Raw genomic sequence first — 23441 nt, 5'->3', positions numbered from 1 at the left:
TTTAGATGTTACACAAAAAAACCTGTTCCTGTCTCCGATTTTAAAGTATGTATTTTAGGATAATGGTATATTTAAATTAATGAGACTAAAGCGCATGACCTGTAAATCCAGTAAGGCATTAATACGGCAGGAGGCTTCAGACACAAACGCCTGAGCAACACAGCAGTATGACAGCAATCGCAGAAGGCAACACCAAGATAACTTTCACTTCTTATCTCCAATGTTATTCTCTGAGCTCGCCTATGACAGAAGCCACTGGCAAGTGCTTAGGAAAAAGCAGAAAGGGTGCCAGGTATATGCAGAGCAATTATTACCCTGGTATGTCCCACCTGTTTTCAGCAGCCCAGCCCTTTAGTTCATCTCAGCAGAACAGCTGCATCTGTGTCGCAATTAAACTTCAGCAGATATTTACAATGGTGAAAGGACACCACTGACCCCGATTCTACTTACACTTTGTCTCATTAATCAAAAGAACAAAAAGATCCTCTTGCAGTGCTACAGCAGCCTGAACAGTTTCTTAGGCGTGCCACACAAACAACAGCTTTTGGGTAGAAACCTGCCTATCAGATCTCCTTCAAGATCCTCACTGATGCAAGGAAAGACCTAAACTTTCCTATTATTGCATTGTCCTTCTGGAGACATTCTTCATACATTGACTGCCACCAATCTGCCCCTTGCCTTCCCTTTCCCATTCTCCATGAACTCTCCTGCTTGTGACATGCTATATAAAACTTTCATGAGTCTTTATCGCTTTAGCAACTCCCAACTCCAAGTTTTCACTAGGCAAACCCTGAAGCACTGGGCAGCAGGCTGGACCAGATGACATCCTGGAGTCCCTTTAACCAGAACTACCTTATGGTCCTGTGACCTCACACACAGTTGGGCTGGCATGGAGTAGAAACTTGGCAGAGCAGGAAACAAGACTGCGGCTTTAAACAGGTGACTGAAGAGGTTGTGGTGATAACCAAAGCTGTATTTACTGTGCAGTCAGGTGGTGCAGTCTCACTTTGTTTGAGCAACCACTGCTGAGGAGTGCTGTCGCTTGGACTTAACATAAAAACCCACAATATGTGTCTCAAGTCTGATTACTATCTGAGCTGATTTATTCAGCAGAAGACAGGTACATTTTCCAGGCTGTAAATCACTTCTGGCTGTGGCACAGAGATACACCCCAAACAGAATTACATACAGGCATGGGGCTTGCTGCTGTGGTGAGCAGCTTCCCCGGTGTGCAGAACCCAGCAGCACCTGAACAGGGGCTGCTCTGCCAGCCAGGCTTGCCCGCCCCTAATTCATGCTGCAATCAGCAGCCCTGGTAGCTGCCCTCCTCTTGGCAGCCGAGAGGCAGAAGTTCAAATTGCCAGAAGTTCTCATTTGGCAGGGTTTGTATCAGTCTGCCAAGAATACAATCTCTTTTATTGCCTTAACAAGTGAATGAAATAAAAACATTAACAGCATTAAAACACAGATTTCCATGAACAAAGGCTTAGCTCCCAGCCACAGCAGTGAGACATTTCGAGTTTCCCTCACTGAGCAAATGCTTGTTATGAAGCAGCAGCAAAAGACAACTGCCTGGAGACCTCTTACAGGTGGTTTGTCTTCCTTTGGGCGAAGCTGCCAATGGAGAACACCCCACAGGCCACCGGATGCACCTCCGCACCTTAACCACTTCGTTTTATCACAGCACTGTTGTGAGAGAAGACAGACAGTCATCAAGATTCATATTCAGGGATCCTAACCCAGTAATTTAACCCCCAAAATTTGCTCATTTGAGAAGTGGTAGCAGCACTACTCCAGAATTTCTCTTCAGTAGTGTACAGAAATCACTGAAAAGTCAGATTAAAATGTTGGGTGTTTTGGAAAATTAACAATGCTCCTGGGCCTAGCTTTGACGTTTCAATATAGCTACGATGGCCATATTTCACTTCACAATTTCTGAGCATTTCATTTGATCTCAACAGCTCTACCACATGCAAACCTTGTACGCTAAACAAAATCCACACGAAGATAGCCCAGGTTACTGACAGATTAGTACATTCCCATGAGAACTCTCTGCTGCATGTTTTTCAGCAGATTTCCCTTCTCTGGGTGGGTGTAGCATCTTTACTGTAATCTTCCACTTGATTTGCAATGAGTGGGACACACTAAGCCACATAATGTAAGTTCAAGTTTTTTTTCAACTAGCATGAGGCAAAGATGTTAGGCACTCTCAAACAACACAGAATCATAGAATCACCAAGGTTGGAAAAGACTCCCAAGATCATTTAGTCCAATCATCCACCTACCACCAATATCTCCCCATGAACCGGGTCCCTCAGTACAGCATCTAAATGTTTCTTGAACAACTCCAGGTACAGTGACTCCACCACTTCCAGTACCTGACTGCTCTTTCTGGGAAGAAAGATTTCCTAATATCCAACCTGAACATCCCCTGGCACAACTTGAAGCCATTTCTTCTCATCCTATCGTTAGTTACGTGGGAATAGAAACTGACTCCAACTCACCACAACCTGAGTTGTAGAGAGTGGTAAGTCATTCTCTGAGCTTCCTCTTTTCCAGACACAATTCATGCCAACTGTCTCTACTGTCTATTGCAAACCTGATGAAAAAGGACTGGATGTAATGGGAGAGATTAAAAATAAGACTCACTTGAACAAACTATCAGAGCATTAAGAAAAAAAAAATAATCAGGAAAAGGTACTATCAGGCAGTGAAACACACAATAAACAGATTTCCTAAGAGTCTTCTGTTGCTAATGTTCATGAGAAAAATAGATTTAGAAACAATTCTGACACAAAGCATTGGGTTTGTTTTTGTTTTCATTATACCAGTAATTAAAGTGGAGTTGGACACGATGCAAAGGATCTCTACCATTGTAAAAAACTGCTTATCCTAACTAAATAATAATTTTTAAATAATCAGGAAAAAGCAAACAAAGAATAACAAAGACAGTCCTGGAAGTTTCGGGGCTTCAACTTAATCTGGGTTCTGCATTTCCACAAATAATTGATGCTTTGAGCCTCTGGACCTTTTGACTTTTTAATATTGTAAAGTTTTTCTTCCACATCCTCCTTTCTCTGCTTGTTTTGAGATGAAAAAAAAAAAAAAATCAAGCCACATTAAACACTAAAAGACTAATTAGAAAATTAATGAAATCATGGCATAATTAGATGTAAAAGTTAAACAACAGGAAGGACTTTGTAAAACTTACATGGTTTAACTAAATTTTTTTTTTAAATACATCTATTTAAACAATGACTATTTAATTTAACATTTGGAAGGATGACGGCATTTGTTGAAAGTTCAGCACTGGGACTTTTAAAATTTGTTTATCCATTTGAATTTTTCAAGCACCGAGGGAACCTCAACACATTTCAGTTGTCAGATGATGAAAGAAAAGATGAAACAAAGATGCTCTGAAACTCTGGCATTCACATAAAATCTAAGGAAATATTCAGACACCTTTCCTGACGAGTGAACAAAAAGCAAGGTGGTAAGCACAAAGGCTTCAAATAAAAACAAAGAGAAAAAAGAGGATCAGTTTTAAATAAAGTTTCTGCTAGGTCACCTTCATGGTGAATTCTAACTCAGGAAAAGCCTCTAGAATGAGAAAGTATATGTTATAATTTAAGAAACTCTGTTTATACAATTTGAATTTACTTCAAAAATTCTCCTCTCTGAATTTTCTCCTGAAATTACTTTAAAGCTCTGATTAAAGAGTAAGAACTGGCATTCAACTTCTCAATATATAAATATAGACACATCTCCTAATTATGATTAATTCCAGTATGAGCCACAAAGAATGGATTTAAATGGTCTTTTTTCTTTTCTTCTCCTTACATTGTCCCAGAACCATGTCTTCCATTCACTGCCTTTTAATTAAAATTCTTTTACAATCATGAAATGATTTTTACTCTTTTACTTGACAATTTCCTGATATTAAAAAAAAAAATTAAAAAATATAAAGATCAAATTCACCTTTTCAGTGTGGAGAAAAAAAAAAAAGCACCTACAAGTAGGCAGTACACTGGGAACAGGGTAAGACAGTGTGATTTCCCCACACACTTAAATTCTAATGGCAGGCTATAGCTTCTGGCATTACTCTCTTCCCCATCTGTCCCCTCAGTGGTTCTACGCACCAGACTCAGCAAGGTTTAAGCCCATTGTATTTTCATCCATCCTGAAATGAAGCTGCTCAAAATCTTTGAAGAACTGGAGTAGTAGAGAAGGAAGCATGTTTCAGGATCATCTTTTCTAAAAACCTCCAGAACTTATCAGGGCACTCGATAGCATGATCTTGAAATGTCTTCCCGAACACATACAACTGATAATACCGTTACTTTAACAAGGTGTCACGGGCAAATAGAAGATTCTGTGCACTCTCCTATAACATCTCATTCCAAAGAAAGTCTACACATTTACCAATGAGAAAAGATTTGCTGTTGGATTCCACGGGAGAAATCCTGATCATACAAGCTCCAAAAAAATGTTTTGATTTTCATTTGTTTCTGAGGGCAGCAACAGCTACATTTTTTAAAAGTAGCTCAGTTTTTAAAAAATTCATGGTTGGCAGTAATATTCCAGCTTCCTTAGTTCCCAAAACTCAAAGAATCATTTCTTTCATTTCTACTGGGTCTACAACGAGGGCATTCAGCAAGCATGCAGACATTACTTACATAACATAACATGTGAAATACAAACAATATGAAACAAAATGATGCTAAAGGGAAGTATGCGATAAACTATGACATCTGGCATAGTTTTGATTTCTTTATGTAGAATTTAAAATTAATGATGCAGAATCATGAACATTCAGTAAGAACAGCTACCTAGATTCACTAAGGTCAAGGAACTGCTGAGTTTTGTATTGTGAATGTTGAGAAAGATTTCACAATGTTCTTGCACAACTTCTGTCAATATTTGACCACTCTTACAGCAAAGGGGGAAATAAATAAATATATCCTTATACCTAACTGGAACTCCCCATGATCTAAGCTGCATTTGTTGCCTCTTTCTTGCTAATTGCAGCTCCAAGAAGAATCTGGCTCCATCTTCTCACATAACTGGAGTCACTATATAAAATTTAAATAGTTTATCTACCATTTAAATACAGACATCTCTAACACGAAATAAAATTAATGCGAGAATGCAGAGTTTCTGAATAATCTCTTCTCAATGTTCACAGTATGCAGGAGTATTTATCACAGGACAACTAGCAAAAGGTTTAATTTGTAGCAAGGAAGCTCTAGATTGGACACTAAGAAAAGACTTCCTAATTACAAGCTTTAAGAAATCAGTGGAACAGTTGTCTGATTACAAAGTTGTAGAGATCTTAGGGATCTCCATCCCTGGAGGTCTTTGAGAACAAGTTAGACAAACTTGCACCAGGTATGGCAGATAAAGTGTTCTCACCTTGGGGTAGAGGTGTACTTTCTGCCTCTGTTATCTATGAAGATTGAGAATCTCTGTTTCTAGTCAATTGAGGCAATTATGATCCAAGCTTTAGCCTTTGGGTTAAATCATAAAATATTTAATCCTATCAAAATGCTGAAGCCTAAATTATACATTTGGTAGATCATATCTGTACATCCTTTTTCAAACTTCCGCAACTGCTTCGCAAAGCTCACAGGACAGTTCTTATGCTGAGTTGCTTAAGAACTGTTTCCTGATCAATTACAGGAGAACATGCTTTTTCTTCCAAGCACTGCTAGAGAAAGGATGTCTGGGGATGACTGTCAGACAAGTCCATCTGCCTACACTGTCAAAGCAAAGCCTCAGATGGTTGAGAAACCCATGCAGGGCTAGTCAGGAATTGAAACTACTCACCGCCATGGAAGTAACCCAAGCACCAGTCACTGATGCTGTAACTACAGTACAATAATACCACAGAAGCCCAGGTTAGACCTGTGGCACAAGCATGACCAGCAGAAGTGCTGTGTGATTTCTTCAAAGCTATACTAAGTAGACATTTAACAGCATGCAGCTCAGTACAGTAGTTGCATTTGTTCAATTAGTAGACCTATGTTCTATTTGTAAATCTGTTTTAAGGATATTGCCAAAAACTATAAAGATCTACGCATGGACTTCTACAAGAAACATAATTGCAATATTCCCTTCAAAAACAAAGTCCCTGTAGTGCTAAAAGCGAGTCTAAAGATACACTAACACATGCTGGACACTACGTAATGCAGATAATTAGAAAAGACAACATGAAGTACAAGACCTATTCATGACCGCAGCCGCGTGTTCAACAATCACACCATTTACACTGTTTACAGCTCCATTTCAAGGAAATGAAGCCAAATAAAATCTGTAAATAAACAGTAGCAGGCCATGGTGTACATTCTGGCAACAAAATAATGTAGTAAATATATTTCAATCACATTTTCTAGAAAGTGATCAAATGACAATTGATAATAACATCCTAGCACATAAACATACAATTTTCTATTTTCCTAAGGTATTAACTTTTTCTCCCACACCACTAAAGATTTCCTCAAAGGGAATAAAAGAGTGCATAAAGCTTTCAAAACAGCTGAAGAGCTATGGCAGCCCACGATGGTTCTCAGCTCCCCTCACCCCGTCAGTTACAATTTACATGTCTGACTTTGTTAAGACAGAGACTTGCAGATTCTCTGCCAACTCTGGCCTTCTGCTGAGATAGCCAATGAATATTAAAAAATCATAACATGTAGGTCTGTCGGAAGCATGACAAATCATTAACTCAGCGGCAGACAGACTCAATATGGTATCAATTTTTAGTCTCTATGCACCTGAAATGGGTAAGAAGGAACATGGTTCAGAGATACTGAAACCTGTCCATCCAGATACACAGCCTTAAACATCCTCAAAAAGTACATTTGGTAACTACACGAGATCTTTTTTCAAATAGTTACCTTGATGTCTCAATGAATGAAACTGGAATATTTTTCCATATACACATTATTCTTTTCAAATGAATCAGAACTCCATTTCTCTTCAACTGCTCAGCTACATTCTTGTTATCTTTGTACAACACATCATTTTGAGCAATGTCAGTCACTGAACAGTGTGGTACTATCAAAAAGCATGTGTTGGAGAGAGCAATGGCAGGAAAAGATTTTATCCATCAAAAAAAGGGTTGAGGTGGGCCACTTCTCTAAATCACTTCTTACTATCAAGTTGTAATTGCAATGCACAAAAGATAAAATTATAGAGCTAAGAGCCCTTATTACTATGCGTACAAAACTGTTGAAGCGTATCAAAAGACTTCTGATCAACTGAAGAAAAAGGGAAAGAAGTAACAACAGGAAGCACTTAATACATGTAAACAACCAGCATACTGCGGTAATTGAAAGCTGCACCTTCCTTCTAAAGCTTATACAATGTCAAGCAGTCAGATATTATTTCAAAAGATCATGAAACACACAATCTAACTCTTTAGGTTGCAAAACATAAATGTAAGACAACATAATTAAATAAAAAGTTTCAATGGTGAGACAAAAAAGAAAGAAAAAAATGCCTCTTGTCCTTTGCCAAAACTCAGCCAAATAGTCCCTAGATACTGAAGACTGATCCAGTGACTGCACGACACACAGGAAAAAGACCACTTCCCCATATACTTTTAGTGCTTTTAGTCAAGGTAATACAGGATGGAAACCTCAGATTCAGCCTGTGAAGAAGTCTACTATATCCACAGAGGAGTCTGGAGGACTAGTCAAGGTCCTTTTGGGGAAACTGTCACAAGATTAACTGTATTACACTGCTACTAAGTTTAGGAACAAGAACAAAAAGAAGTGGTTAGAGTGAATGAACTGCTAGAACGACTGCACAGGGGATGATGTTACAGCAACTATTTGGAAGAAGGTTGTATCACCAGGCTCCATTCTTCTATGTAACTATTTATGATATTTTACTAAATCTAAACACAACTTTATGGGCAGCTACCACTTTGTGTAAAATGACTCACAGGAGAAAACTCTGATCACATGGAAACATGTCTGTTTTTGCAGTAGAATGCTTACAGGATAAGACAAGCATGATTAACATGGGTAACACTGGTGAAGAATAAGCAATGTGCAAGTATTTCAGCAGAAAGATCTTAGAACACTCTGGCTGGCAACCATTGAAACGTCAAGAAAACACTTGCTGGTTAGATAGTCATAAATTATACATAAACAGTACTTTAGGGGAATGCCTGAAACCACCATTTGATAACTTCCTCCTTCACTGGCTGACTGCATGTAGAATAGGAAGTAGACTTCCACTTCTTTCATGTAAGTAAATACATGAACTATGTTTCAGTAACATGAAGTATGGACTCTTTTTTTACATGCATAACCTAGCATAATGGATCCGAACCCAGATACGGCAACCATGTGGTACTTCACAGTGCACGAATGCCTCCAACCTCAAAACTAGCAAAGAACCACAAGCAAATGTGGCAGGCTTAGCTCAATTCAGTATTAGTAAATAAAAAAATCATACCTTCAAAAGTGCAGGAAGAGTTGTACTTTCCTTTTGGTTGCTCTTTAAATTTATGGCTTCACTCCCTTTGTTTTCAGAACTGAAAAACAAAGATATTTTGCAACACTGAGGACTTGAATTATTCAATTGTACTTGAGAGCCAGTAGATTCAATTTAAATACAAAAGAGCATTGACTTAAAAGGACAAAAAACATGTTTTCCAACACATAGCCCATATTCTGCATACACTGCAACTCAAAAAGCCATGCCCCAAAAAGCTTAAGATGAAAGCAAAGTACCTATTTCACATCATACTGACATATTCATAACTCAAGCATACAGAAATGGCAGATAGTGTAACTAAGGCTGTCCTCCAAAACAAAACAAAACAAAAAAAAACCCAAACTTTGTGTGTATATGTGTTACTTTTTTCTGGAAAAAAAAAACAATGGCAAAGTTGATGACTTGCCCACTGCAGCATTCCTTGGCATAACAACAACCACCGTGCAGCTAGAAGGCATTCATAGTCCTTACACTAAGGATTGCAGTCAAATGGAGTGTGCTCAGGGCAGATGGAATCATCACAAATCACAGCCATCAGATTTATCAAAACTCTACTGAACAATGAACATACCTAATGGGGGTTTGCAAGCAAATTAAGAGGAAATTTTAGAAAGGTGACATCAGACGTGTTATAATTACCAAGGCAACACTCACTGTCCATTATAAATGTCAGTAGTCCAAAGTCTCATATGTCCTTATAGCGAGTTTACCTTGGTCAAAACATTCTTCAGAATCCCATCTCTGGAACAAGGGGAACATTTGTTTTGCCCCGATTCTTACAATCATCCTTAAGTACAATCCAGCAGCAAACATTTTAATAAAAACCTTTAAGCTACATGCAACTACAAAGAAAGCTATATGAAGGAAAACATTTGAGGATGTTAATGACAGATCACTTCCTGCATTGCTTATCATCATATCAATATAGCACGTGAGAAATGTTCAGTTTTGCAGTGAAGTGATAACCACTTCAAACAGCCTTCTTTGTTAATTTTAGAAATTTAGCTTTACTATTTATAAATGCACAAGCCGTTATGTTTTTATTTGTATGAAGAGATAAGTAGAAATCTATTTAAATAAAAGAATAAAACACATTATTTCCATTTTATTGAATTCTGTCAGGATTTGGACACAGGATTTGAATGTAGACCAGAACCCCCATTACCACTGACTACAAAGCCACAGGTAAGCATGACTCAATAGGACTTCTGAAAAGAAAGGTTTTATTCCAATTGTGCATTAGGCATTGCAGCTAACCATACGTTAACATTCACACAAAAGAGAAAATACAGTCTGAAAACACGATGGTTTCCCTACAAGCTGCTCAGGGTCAAGCTTCCCTGAGCCAAAATGAGAACAGAATGCTCTCACTGCTAAGGTTAAGATCCTTCTGATCTGCTTCAAAACAGAAAAGAAAAGCTCTTTCCTGTCTTTTATAGATCCTCTTCATTATAGAGCCATGTACTTCCAGAGCACCTCCGGTAATCTTTCATAACACATTCCAAAACACTAAGATGCTTTTTCAGGGAGAGTACACAGAAAGTTCTGTCTTTATTTGCCTCCTTGTAACACAGGGCAAATCAATTACTATTCTCTTCTATTAATTTCTTGCACCGTTTATCTATTTTGTGAAGGAGATGTCTCCAGCACTTCTGGGCAGCCTGGCACACTAGAAAAGTGCTCCAAAGTATGAATTACATATGTAACCTATTTTCTCCCACCTCCCTTTAAAAGAGAATAAAAAAAATCTCCTTGGATCTGCACCGCTTTTCCTGATGCCAATACACTTCACTCAGTACAGAAGTTCTCCATACTACGAGCAGAATGAGTCTGATTTCCACTAGGCACTCTTCTTGCCTTCACGATATCACTGTCTATGGAACTTCACTGCAGAAAAAAACTTGAGATCATCATTTCTGATAAGTATTATCAACAGAGATCATTTATATCTAGTTCTTTTAGTACTTTGCTTTGCTTATATTCTTCCTTCATGTTCTGATTTTTTTTTCCCTCCTAATCCTTTCAGCACTTTCCTACTTTTTGTTTTGTATCTGAAATACATCCCCATGCTACCTTCTCCTGACTGGCCAGGCTCAGACTGCTTGCTATGAAAATCCAGAGTACACATCAAAACTGAAAGAATACAGTTCAGCACATAAGCATGTTAATATCAACTAATAAAAAAGTATCAAGACTTTACTTTCCAGTATTAAATGAACATAAACTTGGAAGCGATTCCACACACCCCTTCATGGCTGATATTCTAGCGTTTCTGCATTCCTGAATCTTTTGCTTTAGGGTGTAGTTCCCCCACGTTGACTTTATCAGCAGAGCAAGCTTCAGAAGTTTCCACACCTTCTTCCTCAAACTCAGCTACCCCTTCCCACCCCCAACCCAGCTCAGCAGGGCTCCAGCAGCACCACAGTCTTAGATAAACATGAAGGAGGAGCAGAAGTTTCCACACCTGGAAGCTCAGCCTGGGATCCTACTGCACAGCAGGCAGGTGCCGGCAGCACACGCTCCTGCAGCTCACATCACTGGTACGGCTACTTCTGGTCACCACGTGCTCTCAGCTACGGCTCAGTTTTTGTAGTATCATTAAGGTTGGAAAAGACCTAGTCCAACTGCTGACCCATCCCCACTGACCACGTCCCTCAGTGCCACATCACACAGCCCTTGAACACCTCCAGGGACAGCGACTCCACTGCCTCCCTGGGCAGCCTGTGCCACTGCCTCAGCACTCTTTCTGAGAAGTTTTTCTTAATATCCAACCTGAAACTACTCCCTCTCATCCTTTTGCTGTTACCTGTGAGAAGAGGCCAACCCACACCTCGTCACAACTTCCTTTCAGGCAGCTGGAGAGGTAAGGTCTCCCCTGAGCCTCCTCTTCTCCAGACCAAACAATCCCAGCTCCTTCAGCTGCTCCCCATAAGACTTGTGCTCTACTGTCTGCCCTGCTGTGTGTGGATCTTCCACTGAAACAAATGACTTGTACCAAATGGGTGGTGTTTACAGCATGAAAGCTCACTTTACTGGAGGAAAAAAAGAAAAAAAGCCTCTTGGATTTTTGGAATAAGAGTCAAGAATACTTCTATAGTAAAGTTTATGGGCCCATTCAAAACCCTACGCTTCCATGCTTAATTCCCTCCCAGTGAAGCTAGAGTAATTATGCCATATATATTCTCACACTGTAACACAAGCCTGTGCTGCTCATATGAGTTTAAACTCAGAGATGCAGTGAACACACTTGTAACTGTGGATGCCATCATTTAATATTTATTGGTAAATAAGTAAGACAAACATTATTTATGCTAAAAATGATCCATTCTTCCAATTTCTTCGATATACTCATGCAAGGATTCCATTAGTTGCAAGACGTAATACTTCCAAGAACTGTATTCTAGGGTGGTTTATACTTCTATTTTTTACAGGGCAATCTCTGATATTTAAAATTGTTTTAAATGTTAATTTACTAACTATGTGATATTACATTACTGAATTGTTATGCCTTTGCTAAGAACTGAAAACTACAGACTGACTGTATGTACAGACTCACCCCACGCACATTTGGTTTGCATCTGCACTGATAGTTCACCTCCACCAGGTTTCATGGTTGCCTCAAACTTCTCTGAGGCAGTGCCTTTTTGGAGTGCTTGGCCATACCAGGTAGCAAGAATAGTACCCCCTGTTCAGCAGCTTGGAAGTTAGGTTTGAGGTTAGCTACCCACATCACTTTGCTAAATCAGCCAGCCAGCTCTCAGAGCTGCAGCACTACCACTTCTCAACCAAAGAAGATGAATCTCACGAGTCTACAGTCCTACACCTCCCAAAGTGCTGTTATTATACAGCCAGTCTGACAGCACACTAAGAGAGACCATAGATTTAAGTTTGCTAAGAATTAGCCCTAGAAGCTCTTAAAACCAAACAGCCTTTAACTAGTTGTCTGGCCCCACAGGGGTTCTCCTGCCCTCCCTATAAAGGGATCTTGTGACAAGAGGGTCACAACTTCCTCACAGGTGGTGAGGCCAGCTCAGAACACCGCTCTCCCTGCTGACACCCACTGTTCCAACAGCCTTCATATCTGCCTGGACTCCTTGCACAAGTCTTGGGTCTACTTTGTACTCACTTTTGGGATGTGAAGGAGCACAGTGTGATCCTGAGACCAAAGAAAACACCTCTGTCCCTCCATGGTGCTTTCATGGACTTCCTACCTATACAGGCTGTCACTCACAGATGGTTGCAACTGCTTTTTTACATATAGGCAGATACTACTTTCATTTTATAAACAATAATTAAAAGAAGGTACAGAAATAATTGTCCTGAATAATAAAGATACTGTTAAAATTAAGATTAGATTCTAAGATTTTTGTCTGCTTCTCAAATAATCTACTGCCCTCCTATGCTATTTCTGCCTGACATGTTTTTGCTCATCATTTGTTGGTGCATCTGACACAGATGGGTTAATCTTCAGTGAAGGCAGAGGATTTCTTCCTCTGACTGTCTTGCTGCTTTATTCCCTACTATCTTGCCAGAATGCATCCTGATTAGTGGCAATTCTTTAAATATTTGAGATTAAATACAAGTTAAAATAGATCCCATTCTGTATGTTTTGCACAAACTTCTCTTTGTGTGATTTTCTAATGCTTTTTATTCATCTGCTGCTGCAAATCTGTTCTGACCTTTCTATAATACCAGGACAGGTGGTGTCTGAATCAGAAGCAGATTTTGGTCCAAGTTTTTAATCATAACACTTACATAGGAAAGGTCACAGGCTTTTATAGGTAAGAAAAATGTTTGTATCCTGGTACATATATGGTAAGGTTGCTCACACAAAACACAGAAAAGTAGACAAGTATTCAAATCCAGTTAACACGTAAGAGGGATAGGAGTCAAAAAAGAGCGAGCTGAAGGGAGCAAATTTAAGTACGTGGTTTGTGAGATATTTTCCAACTGTCTCTAAAAACAGAACAAGACAATTACAAACAATTACATGTTCAAAAGGCCCTTGCAGCACCTCTGTGCAGCACCAGGAGTCTGCTTCCTCCAGCTTTGTTCTTCACAACAATCCCTGGGAACTTGCAAATTAAAAGCCCACCCTCTCTTCCTCTATTAGCTAACCTCACCCATATTATGCACACAGCAGATTGTGAACATGTTGTGTTAGATAAAAAAAGCTACAGGCAGTATGAAAGTGCGATGAAGCACAAGTGTGCGTGCTGCGATAAGACTGACCAGATGCAAAGCTTATTAAACTGAAGCTAACTACTGTGGCATTTTACCTTCCTTTTACAAGGTACCTGCTACGGATTCCTGTTTGAGAATGGGGCAATTAACGGGCAACCCCTTAAGGAAACTGGGACAGCTGGATAAAGCTCAACTCAAGCAATATCATGACAATACTTACAGACGCTGTCTTTGCCTCTTGCTCCCACCAGGGAATACTCCAACTGTACAAACAGAAGTCACTTCCAACACGGTGGGTCCAGTATTTACTTCTTATGAAGCAAAGATATAAAAAGATGTTGCCAGAGAGGAGAGAGCACTACCATTTTGCCTCTCTCCAGGAACAGATGACTCCCCACACAGCCAAACCCTTCTTGACACAGCATTAAGTTATTTAATACTGCCCATTTTTAGCTGGGCTCCTTTTCAGATCAACACAAAACCAGTAGCCATTTCATGAGAGGACTTAGCACTGTATTAGAACACCTAACCTAAAAGGCGTTGTAGGATACCAAGCAACCCTAAGCTGTTACATTTGGCCTTACTGATACAACCCTAATTAACTAAGCTTGACCTCTCCATGTTTAATGATATTGCTTGTGATATATCCTTCCAGGCATTCTTTAACATTTTCCTCAAGATGATGAGTCTTTGTTTTGGTATTGTTGATGCAATTCATCCTCAGGCGCAGTCATCACATAGGCTAATGTAATTTTTGTCTTTCCTTTCTTACCTTTATTTCAGCATTCTGGGACACGACTCTAGTTTCTGACCCCTGCCTTTTATCACTCTCTGAAAAAAACAAGCACTCCTCTCTGCAAAGCTGCACTGCACTTGGTCTTGATGTCATCAGTTCTTTCCAGTTTTATTTAGTGCTAAGATAGTGATACGTTCAGTGGTAACGTTCTGGAAGAACTTATAAAACACAGAGGTTGATAAAGAAAATATGATCACCCAGTACCTTAAACCAAAGCTGTGAGTTAGCCTCTCTGAAGAATGTGAACAAGAAGAAGACTGCCAGTCAAACTATACTATCAAATATAGATGCGCAAGACCATGAAGTTTCAGCACAGTACAGGCATTCTCAAACCACATGAACAGACCAGCAGTAGTTATGAAACCTTTATGATACATCTGCAAAAAGCTATAGGTTAGCTAGTACTGATTTCTTCTTTGTTCCAGCTTCTAAGTGGCAATTATTAAGAAGACTGCTAAAAATTCAGACCTTTGAGTAATATTTTCTATATATACACCAGTTGCACTACTTGCCACACAGACCTCTGGCCTCCCAAATAATCCAGATCACAAAACCTTGCCTATGCAGACCTGCATTATACCTGTAACATTTTCCTGAAAGACACCAAGGTTTTAATTAAAAAAATAAAAAGAAACAGAAACAGTGAACAACGGAAAAATCTACAGTATTTGTAAATAACACCTTTCCATGTTTACTACTACTAAATCCATGAAGTCACTACTAAAACTTAGGCCTGCCAGTCCAAATGTGTCAAGCTTCATCTCTCCTCTATGGGATCAACCTACATCTACCTTCCTCAACTCACAGGTCTGCTGTGATGAGAAGCACTTAACTCTAATTTCCCTTGCAGTTATGTACCTCGAGGCAAAGCCATGCCTCAATCAGTAATCCCATTATTTCAAAACCTACTCTTAGACAAACTAAATGCTATTGAGCTACTCAAATTTATTCTGTGGGCAGCTTTTCCAGACATCAAATTGTTCTGGATCTCTTTTCAGAGCCATTTCCAGTTTGTTGGTACCTTTTTCATAATAAAACACGGATACTTTAACCGGACTCACTACACTAGTAACTAAAGTTCAGCCACAGAATACATATACTTTATCATTTATACTTCTGAGAATCACTTTTTCTATCTAAGCCATCATTTTGCTTTGGCAGCTCCCATTCAATGACTGCTAACCACTTCAATGCAACTTCATTTGCTTCTGCAACATTGCCATCTATATGGAAATGCCCATAAAAATACATTCTACTCATCTGCAAGCTTCCCAAGCTACAATCTTCTCTTCTTTCAAACTGCTTGTAGAGATGTTACATTGATTGATTAAAAAATACTTAAACTTTTTCACATAAAAGACATAGAAAATTATTTTCCACATCCAGTTCGTCATATCCCTTAGTTTGTTCTGCCACCATTACATTTGTAAATACTTTAATTGGAGCATCAGTACCAGGCCAGATGCCTTAAAGAGTCTGAAGTTACTACTTCAGCAGTTTATCAACTAAAGTAACAATCTCATCAACAAAATTATGTTTGACAGTTCCCATTCTCCAGTGACATTAGGATCAACATCACGTTTATTAACTTCACAGCTCACCTAGAAGACTTAATAAATCAACTTTTAAATCCTTCCCCTTTAATCCAACCAAACAGAATAGACATAAAAGCATAATTGAAATGCCAACACCTTGTTCCAGATCCTAAAAAATTACACCTGTGAAATCACCCATGTCCTGTGAAGCCCAGAGAACTGTCCAAACATGATCTACAAACAGTGTTTATAGAATTTTTAAAAGTCAAAGTTTTGGCATGTATGTTGAATAACATCTGTTAAATGAATCGAAAGGAAAACATTAATGAAAAGCCCAGTGGCAAGAAGATGCATCTCCAGCTTGGGGAGAAAGCAATAAAGATTCATACAAACATCTGCATCAAATGTCAGTCAAAATACAGCAGCACTGTAAGAGAAAATAAAGATGCCAGTTTTTTAACAGAAAACAGCAACAACCACAGAACTATTTTCTCTCCCCACCCTCCACAAAATAGAACACAGATCTTTTGGACAAGCTTCAAAAAGATAAATTGTAGTCAACTTCTCAGCAAGGTTCCCAAGGCTAACGCTGGTCACAGAAACCAAATGGCAGCAGCGGTGACAAAGCCTTACTGCAATTTCTGACAAGGCTGTCAGGGCTTGTCTTGAAGAGAGAGGAAGTGTTTGCACAGAAATTTAAATGTGAAGTTCCAGGCTCCTACTTTTGTGCTTACATGTAAGCCACACACATAGGGAGGAGCCATTAAAATAAATGGAAATTTTAAAAACAAGCCAGTGAGTTTGAGATCAGAACATGAAAGGAAAGCAAAGCAACTATTTAAAACAAATAAAGGAAGTGGAAGGAAAGGCGCAGAAGCCACAGAAAGGTAAAGGACGAAAAAAAGGGAAGTAAAAGCAGGAGGAACTCAGGAAAAAGAAGTGTTAAAATCAACCAACCTATATAAGCGCTGGAATAGCATAAAACATATTCTATTCAATTAAATAATCCCACTTGAAAACTGGTTTGATTACAGAGAGCATTAAGCAATTTAGGAGGTTTTTACTGAAACTGAAACAACTTTTCCTCTCAGACCTATTTATGCTGCTTGTTTACATACTGCTTTTGCTCTGATGCATAGTAAAGCTAGGTCAGCTTCATGCCCTGTGTTAGTATTGGTGCTTCCTATACACTAAGCGAGCTACAGAATGTGCTAGTACAAAATGAAGAGATTTTGTTAATCCTCTTTCAAAATGCAAACTAAAAAAAAACCAACAAACCCATGAAAAATAAAGATGTTATAAAAGTACTGAATGACACATTTTACGAAGAAAATTTATGTTAAAAATGCAAAAAACCATTTCTTGACATCAAATAAGTCCCTTTCAACTTAAAAGGCTGGAACTAAGTGAAGCAAGTATGACGGCCCCTGATCGCCCTTGATGAATAACTTAATCTGTTTTACACGTGAGGGAATTCAACAGCCATACAAAAGGTAGAGAAAAGAAAGAAAAACATTTCTGAGTAGGGCCTACTTCAACACTGGGCAGTAGGATTATACCAGATTACACTAAGGTTTTTCTTCTGGCATCTGTCAAGCATAGTAACAAACATTAATATAGAATCTACTTTGTCTTTGCTAGCCTGAGAGGTTCAGTCAAGTTTTCAGCATGCTTACGTTCCTTGCAGCTAACATATTAGACTTGGTATAATATCAGAAGTGGATTCAGAAACTATTTAAGGTTAAAATTATTGAGTTAATAGAGAATAGACAGGTCATTATACAATTACTTTCAAAAGGCACATATTTGAAGGGCTGGGAGTCAGCAATGGTGCTTACAAGTGACGAGAAAATGGAAGACATTAAAAAAGTAGAGTACCTACTTTCCTCTTGACAAATAACGTTTAATTAAATTTATAATAGAAGGCAATAAGAAAAGGAAAAGAAAAACAAGCAAAGGACACCGGGGTCATCAGCAAAACGCAGCAAGTCCTTCAAAAGCAATACTATATAATATTGTAAAGTTAGTGCAAGTGATTTTAGAAATGAAAATAAAGATAGAAAGAACAGATGCAGTATAATATCCTCAGGAAAGCCTACAGGGTAAGCAATGTAGCACTGCTACTGTCTGGAAGCATAACAGTATACACTAGCACACACTGAACTGCACGCAGTCCAAAAAACCTTCAGAAAACAGAAATGGTTGGGTTCTCATCTCTGTAAGAAGTTTTGATAATCAGAAATACAATAATGTATTTCTGAGTTTTGTTTTTTCCCCACCTGCGAGTCTTCTGTTCTCTTTCTGATGGATTACTTTTCACCTCCGTGAGACTTCCTTAAAACCAAGATTCATAGATACTCTGGAAATCTGACAATAATTACAAACATAAGTGGAAGAAGACAGCACTGTTAACACGTAAAAAGTAGATTTGTTTCTTTTAAGGAGTGCTACCATTATAATTAATGTTCTAGTAACATTTCCTCTAGGAAATGTCTCAATCACAAGGCCAGCTGTTGGGCTTGCTCCTTCTGGTCTTGCTCCCATGAGACATTGACATCTACACCTAATTTTAATCAAACGAGGAGTCCCTCTGTAGCATGATACTGAATATTTAGTTATTTATAAGTGTAGGCAACCACTTTGGTAATCTGCTGAATCAGGATCTTTTCTACACTTTTGAATCATCCTGAGATAACAGTCACAACAGAAAGATCAAGGAAATAAAAAGAAATGGAAAAAAGGTCAAACATAAGTGAACAGAAACTTTTCATAATGTGTCTTGCTTTGGTAAGTTTGAGTTCTCCTAAATGACTGGAGTCTTCCCCTTGCTGGTTCCACAAAGCATCACCTCTGCTGCACATTCGTAAATGAGCTGGAATTTAATAATAATAGCAATAATAAAATTTCCCTTTGCCTTTTGAACGGAAGAGTGTCTTTATGAGAAAACAGATTTTTTTTTTTTTTCCAGCAAACAATGGATTTCTTTTAAGACGCCAACAGCACGTGAATCAAAACCAGCCAGGAAGTAGCACGTTTAGAAGAAATACAATCATAGAATGATTTAGTTTGGAAGGGACCCTTAAGATCACCTAATTCCACCCCCCTGCTATAGGCAGGGCCACCTCCCACTAGACCAGGTTTCTCAAAGCCCCATCCAGCCTGGCCTCAAATGCCTCCAGGGAGGGGGCATTCAAAGCCTTGCTGGGTGAATAAGTTTGAAATGCATTGCTCCCATTTCAATCTGTTCCTGGTAGTTCCCAAATACATTTTTTTTTTTTTAAACCACTACGAAAATACATGTGCTTTATAAACAGGAACAATGACTGGCAAGCCCAGAGGAAGAAAGGGACTCTCTAATCTCTCCTTAGGCAGTATAAACAACGTTCTTCCACCTCTGAAAGCTCTTAGTTAGAAACTAATGGATGAGCGGAACAATAATGTCGATTAAGAAAAAAAAAAAGGGAAAAAGGCCCTCTGAAACAAAATAAAAGGTTGTTTTTCCCTGTTTGATTTTTCTGATACACTTCAGCGACACAGAAAAAAGTATCTGGACAAGCCCAAAGGCCCACTTCTGCTGCTAGTTATTTGACCAACTAACGGCACTTAGAGGGAAAAAGATAAAACTGTAATGAATGTGCTACACAATATAAAGTGCAAACTATATATAAAGTTTTGATGGTAGCTCTGGGTTGAAGCAACTGTTGAAATGTCACACCTCCAGACAGTTTCTAAGATGACCTAATAGGTCACATTCATTTTCAACAGGACAATTGCCGAAGCATGGAAGCTGTGCTGCCCAGAAAGAATACGCAAGAGACTGTCTTGTAAAAGCCGTATCTTCATCCAGGTAGTCTAAAGAAACCTGTATTAATAACTAACTGAATAAATCAGACTCCTGCTAGAATTTTAAAAATCAAATAGGATTTTCCAAACATTGGGATGTAGACTGCCCCAAGACAGACACTGTGCTTACAAATACCTATTTTATATTATTGAGAATAGCAAGTAGCAACGACAGAGGGAAGCATTAGGCGAAGGATAATTCACATTTATTTAATTTGTATGTAAAAGCAGACTGAGTCCATAACAGATATCCTCTGCCTTGCGCCACCATGACACTTGCTGATGGAAAATAGCCAATGCAGACCAGTGGTAAGGATCAGGTGGAGAATGACTTTTGGATGTGACGGGCTCATCTCCTCACACTTACAAAATTTACAAGTAAGTCATATTCAGCACAGGGTACATGAAGTGTGATGCACTTCTCTGGAGATCAGTGCAGATACACTGCAGATATACATGGCCTTGCACACCACTGCGCTTCACCTCTTGATCCCTCTCCTTGGCAGTTCTGCTGTTCTGAGACTCAACGCCAGGTACAGTATCTCGACAGAAAAGTTTCATGCTACACACTTCTGATTTGATCCAGTTCCAACATGCATCGTTCTGACCGTTTCAACAGGAAATTAATCACCACAATGCATATGTTCTGACAAGGCTCCTCAAGAGGCACATTCCCCATCCGGCTCCTGCCCTCCACACCTGAACAACAAACACACAGGAGCCTCAGCTCCCCCATTGTTCAGCAATCCATTCCTCCGCACCCAACGCTCACTGAAGCAGCGCACCAAGCCAACCTGGGCCGCTCACTTCAGCCTGGCACTGCTAATGTATGCAATTACGCTAATCTATGGAGAAGGCTGTCAGTGGAAACCAAAGACGAGAGCGTCAGCATTCCAGGCGAATGCACCGCCCGCAGCCTGGCGCAACAAAAAAGCTCTTTAACATACCAAATTGGGCTCCTCTCAGCTGCAGGAATTTTGCTTGCTTCGAGAGGAATTACGGCAGTGAGTGCCCCATGTGGGGAGGTCATGCAGAAGGCCAGGAGGCCGAGCCTTCTCACACCTCTTGGGGACCACTCGAGAAAGGCAGGGCACTTTTGGCTGCAGGAAATGAAACTGATTTACATGAAGATAACTAGCTCCAGCCCCAAGTTATGTGCTGCAGGTCTACCACGAGGACACACCACAGATAGCATATCTCGCTCACAAACCACCCAAATGGCATCACCCTGCTCCCCTCGCTCAGGTGACCACTGGGCTTTTTTGTTTAGTCTCAGCCACAGCTGGTGAGGAGGAAGCATGATGAGAGGTAATGGCCTCAAGTTGTGCCAGGTAAGATTCAGGTTGGACATGAAGAAAAATTTCTTCTCTGAAATAGCAGTGAGGCAGTGGCACAGGCTGCCCAGGGGGGTGGTGCAGTCACTGTCCACGGAGATGTTCAAGAGTTGTGAGGATGTGGCACTGAGGGACGTGGTTAGTGGGCATAGTGGGAACGGGTTGGTGGTTGGACTGGGTGATCTTATTGGTCTTTTCTAACCTTAGTGATTCTGCAACACCTCTGCTGCCGCCTCTCCAAGTCTCAAGCCACTTTCAAGCCTTTACTTTCTGACACATCTCAACAACCCTGCCAGGGGTGATGTCATGCTGCTCAGTAGTGAAGGTGTTCGTGATTCAACAACATCACTAATGATTTTTTTCCAGAAATTAAAATATCTGTGCTTGTGAAAGGCTGGTGGATCCTTGGCACTGTGCTAGTGTGTCAAATGCAGAGCAGTTGCAGTACAATAAAAAAAATCTATAGTTAAAAACTTTCACAATCCGTTTACAAGACCACCTAAAAAGAGAACTTACAGTAGTCAGCGTAACGTAACAATGCACTCTGCAATTTTTCATGACTGGTAGGAAAGAACCACCAAGATACCTGTTTAAAGCATGCTTATTTGCCTGTGTAGGCACAAACATGTGCAGAACCAAGAATGACTCAAAACGATTAAAACCAACATGCAAAAAGCAAAATGAATAAGTCGTACACCTGAGGAAATGAGGCCTTGCCAGCTGACACCTCCTCACCACAAAAACATGCTCATTCACTCAGACCAATAATAAGACTCCACAAGAAGCAGAAGGAAACTTTATCTGTGGTTCTTTCCTATCTACATGTAGAAACCAGCCAGCAGGAAAAAAAAAAAAAAAAAAAAAAAAAAAGGAAGAGGAAGAAATGCACGAGATGTTACAGAACTTTTTCATCTCATTAGTACTCTCTGTACTTAAAAAGGAAAAAAAATATATATATATATATATATTATTAACAACCAGGTTACCAGAGACCACATATTTTGCATGGAGCCTTAAACACTCCACTAATATTTATACTGTATTACCATCTGATTTAGAGCAGCCCGGGAGAACGCGGAGGGGTGCAAAGGCTGTGTGAAGGAAGCAAGCCCCCAGCCCGGCCGCCTTCGGTTCCGGCGGACGGGGCCGCATGCCGGCTGATCCCCAGCACTGGGCTCTCTGCCGGCAGGGCTCAGTGCTGAGCTGCTTGCGCCGCGCCAGGACCGGGCGCTGATGCTCGCTGAGCTCCCACGAAAACTCCTCCGCACACCCAGAGCTTAAGCGTCCACTCCAGCCCGCATCCGGCTCGCCTCACGCCATCCCAAAGTAGCGTTGCGTTAAAAACGCAACCTCCACAACCGACCAACCAAGGGAGCAGCCAGAAGCAGTGCCGGCAGTCTCCCGGCTTCAGAAGGAACCGCTCCCCCCGGGGCCGGTTCCCCGTAGGGAGGTCGGGCCCCACCTGCTCCGCGCCCCCCCGCCTCTCCCTTCCGCCCCACCTCCTCTCAGCCCGCCGGTGTCGCGACGTCCCCGGGCGGGACGGGGCCGAGGGGGGGACGGCGGAACCAACCTCGCTGTGCCGCGCGGGCCCCTACCTGTGCGCGCCCGCCGGCCGCCCGGGCGCCGCCGCCTCCTGGCGCGGGGGGCTCCTGGCGAAGAAGCGGGAGAAGGCGCTGGGCCAGGAGGGACCGGCCCGCCGCCGGCTGCCCCCGCCGGACATCGCCGGACCGGGGAGGGGACGTGAATCGCCGCCAGCAGCAGCCCGCCACCGAGTCCCCGCGGCGGCGGCGGCAGGCGGCGGCCCACGCCTCCCTCCGCCCCGGCGGGGGCGGCCCGTCCCGTCCCAGGGGCGGGGCCACCCCTCAAGTCCGACCCGGCCCGGCCTGAGGTGGCCGCGCTCCGGTTGCTGCCCCCGCAGGCAGGCAGGAGCGAGCCGTGAGCGTTAAGGTCCCGCGCGGGTATTGGGATGCGAGCGTGAGCTGCGGGAGGAACGAGCGAGCCTGCTGCCGCGCTGCAGCCACCAGCTCCAGCCCGCTTACTGCTTTCACTTGTGCCAACTTTCAGATGCCGCACGTGTCTGTGCGTGCTAAGTCAGTAACCAGCTTCATTCAGCCTCAGGGGTGCCACGTAACACACAGGCCCCACACTTGCATCAAAATCAAAGTGTACGGCACTGTGACCGTGTTAATGCCCATCTCACTCAGCTGCATGAAAGTGGCTGACATGAAGGAAGGGTGTTTC

General features: G+C 41.0%; 1 protein-coding gene across 3 annotated transcripts in view; it reads right to left on the bottom strand.

Annotated features, from left to right (window-relative positions):
- The window catches only part of CRYBG3 (crystallin beta-gamma domain containing 3), a 91490-nt gene extending 68434 nt beyond the window's left edge, over positions 1–23056 (bottom strand). For 2 of the 3 annotated variants that reach the window (XM_085240024.1, XM_085240038.1), the window contains exons 1-2: positions 22796–23056; positions 8467–8545 (exon numbers count right to left, since the gene is read on the bottom strand). In XM_085240024.1, the coding sequence (XP_085096150.1) occupies positions 8467–8545; positions 22796–22920 (204 nt within the window). In that variant the 5' untranslated portion in view covers positions 22921–23056. Of the gene's footprint in view, positions 1–8466; positions 8546–9162; positions 9213–22795 lie in introns of those variants that run through there. The other variant, XM_085240030.1, reaches the window with a different exon arrangement.
- Between the last annotated feature and the right edge of the window lie 385 nt (positions 23057–23441).

This window comes from Meleagris gallopavo, chromosome 1 (genome assembly GCF_905368555.1).
Source record: "Meleagris gallopavo chromosome 1, MGAL_WU_HG_1.1, whole genome shotgun sequence".
Lineage (NCBI taxonomy): Eukaryota > Metazoa > Chordata > Aves > Galliformes > Phasianidae > Meleagris > Meleagris gallopavo.
The sequence above is the reverse complement of the archived record's forward strand: the minus strand, read 5'-3'. Positions and strand labels throughout refer to the sequence as shown.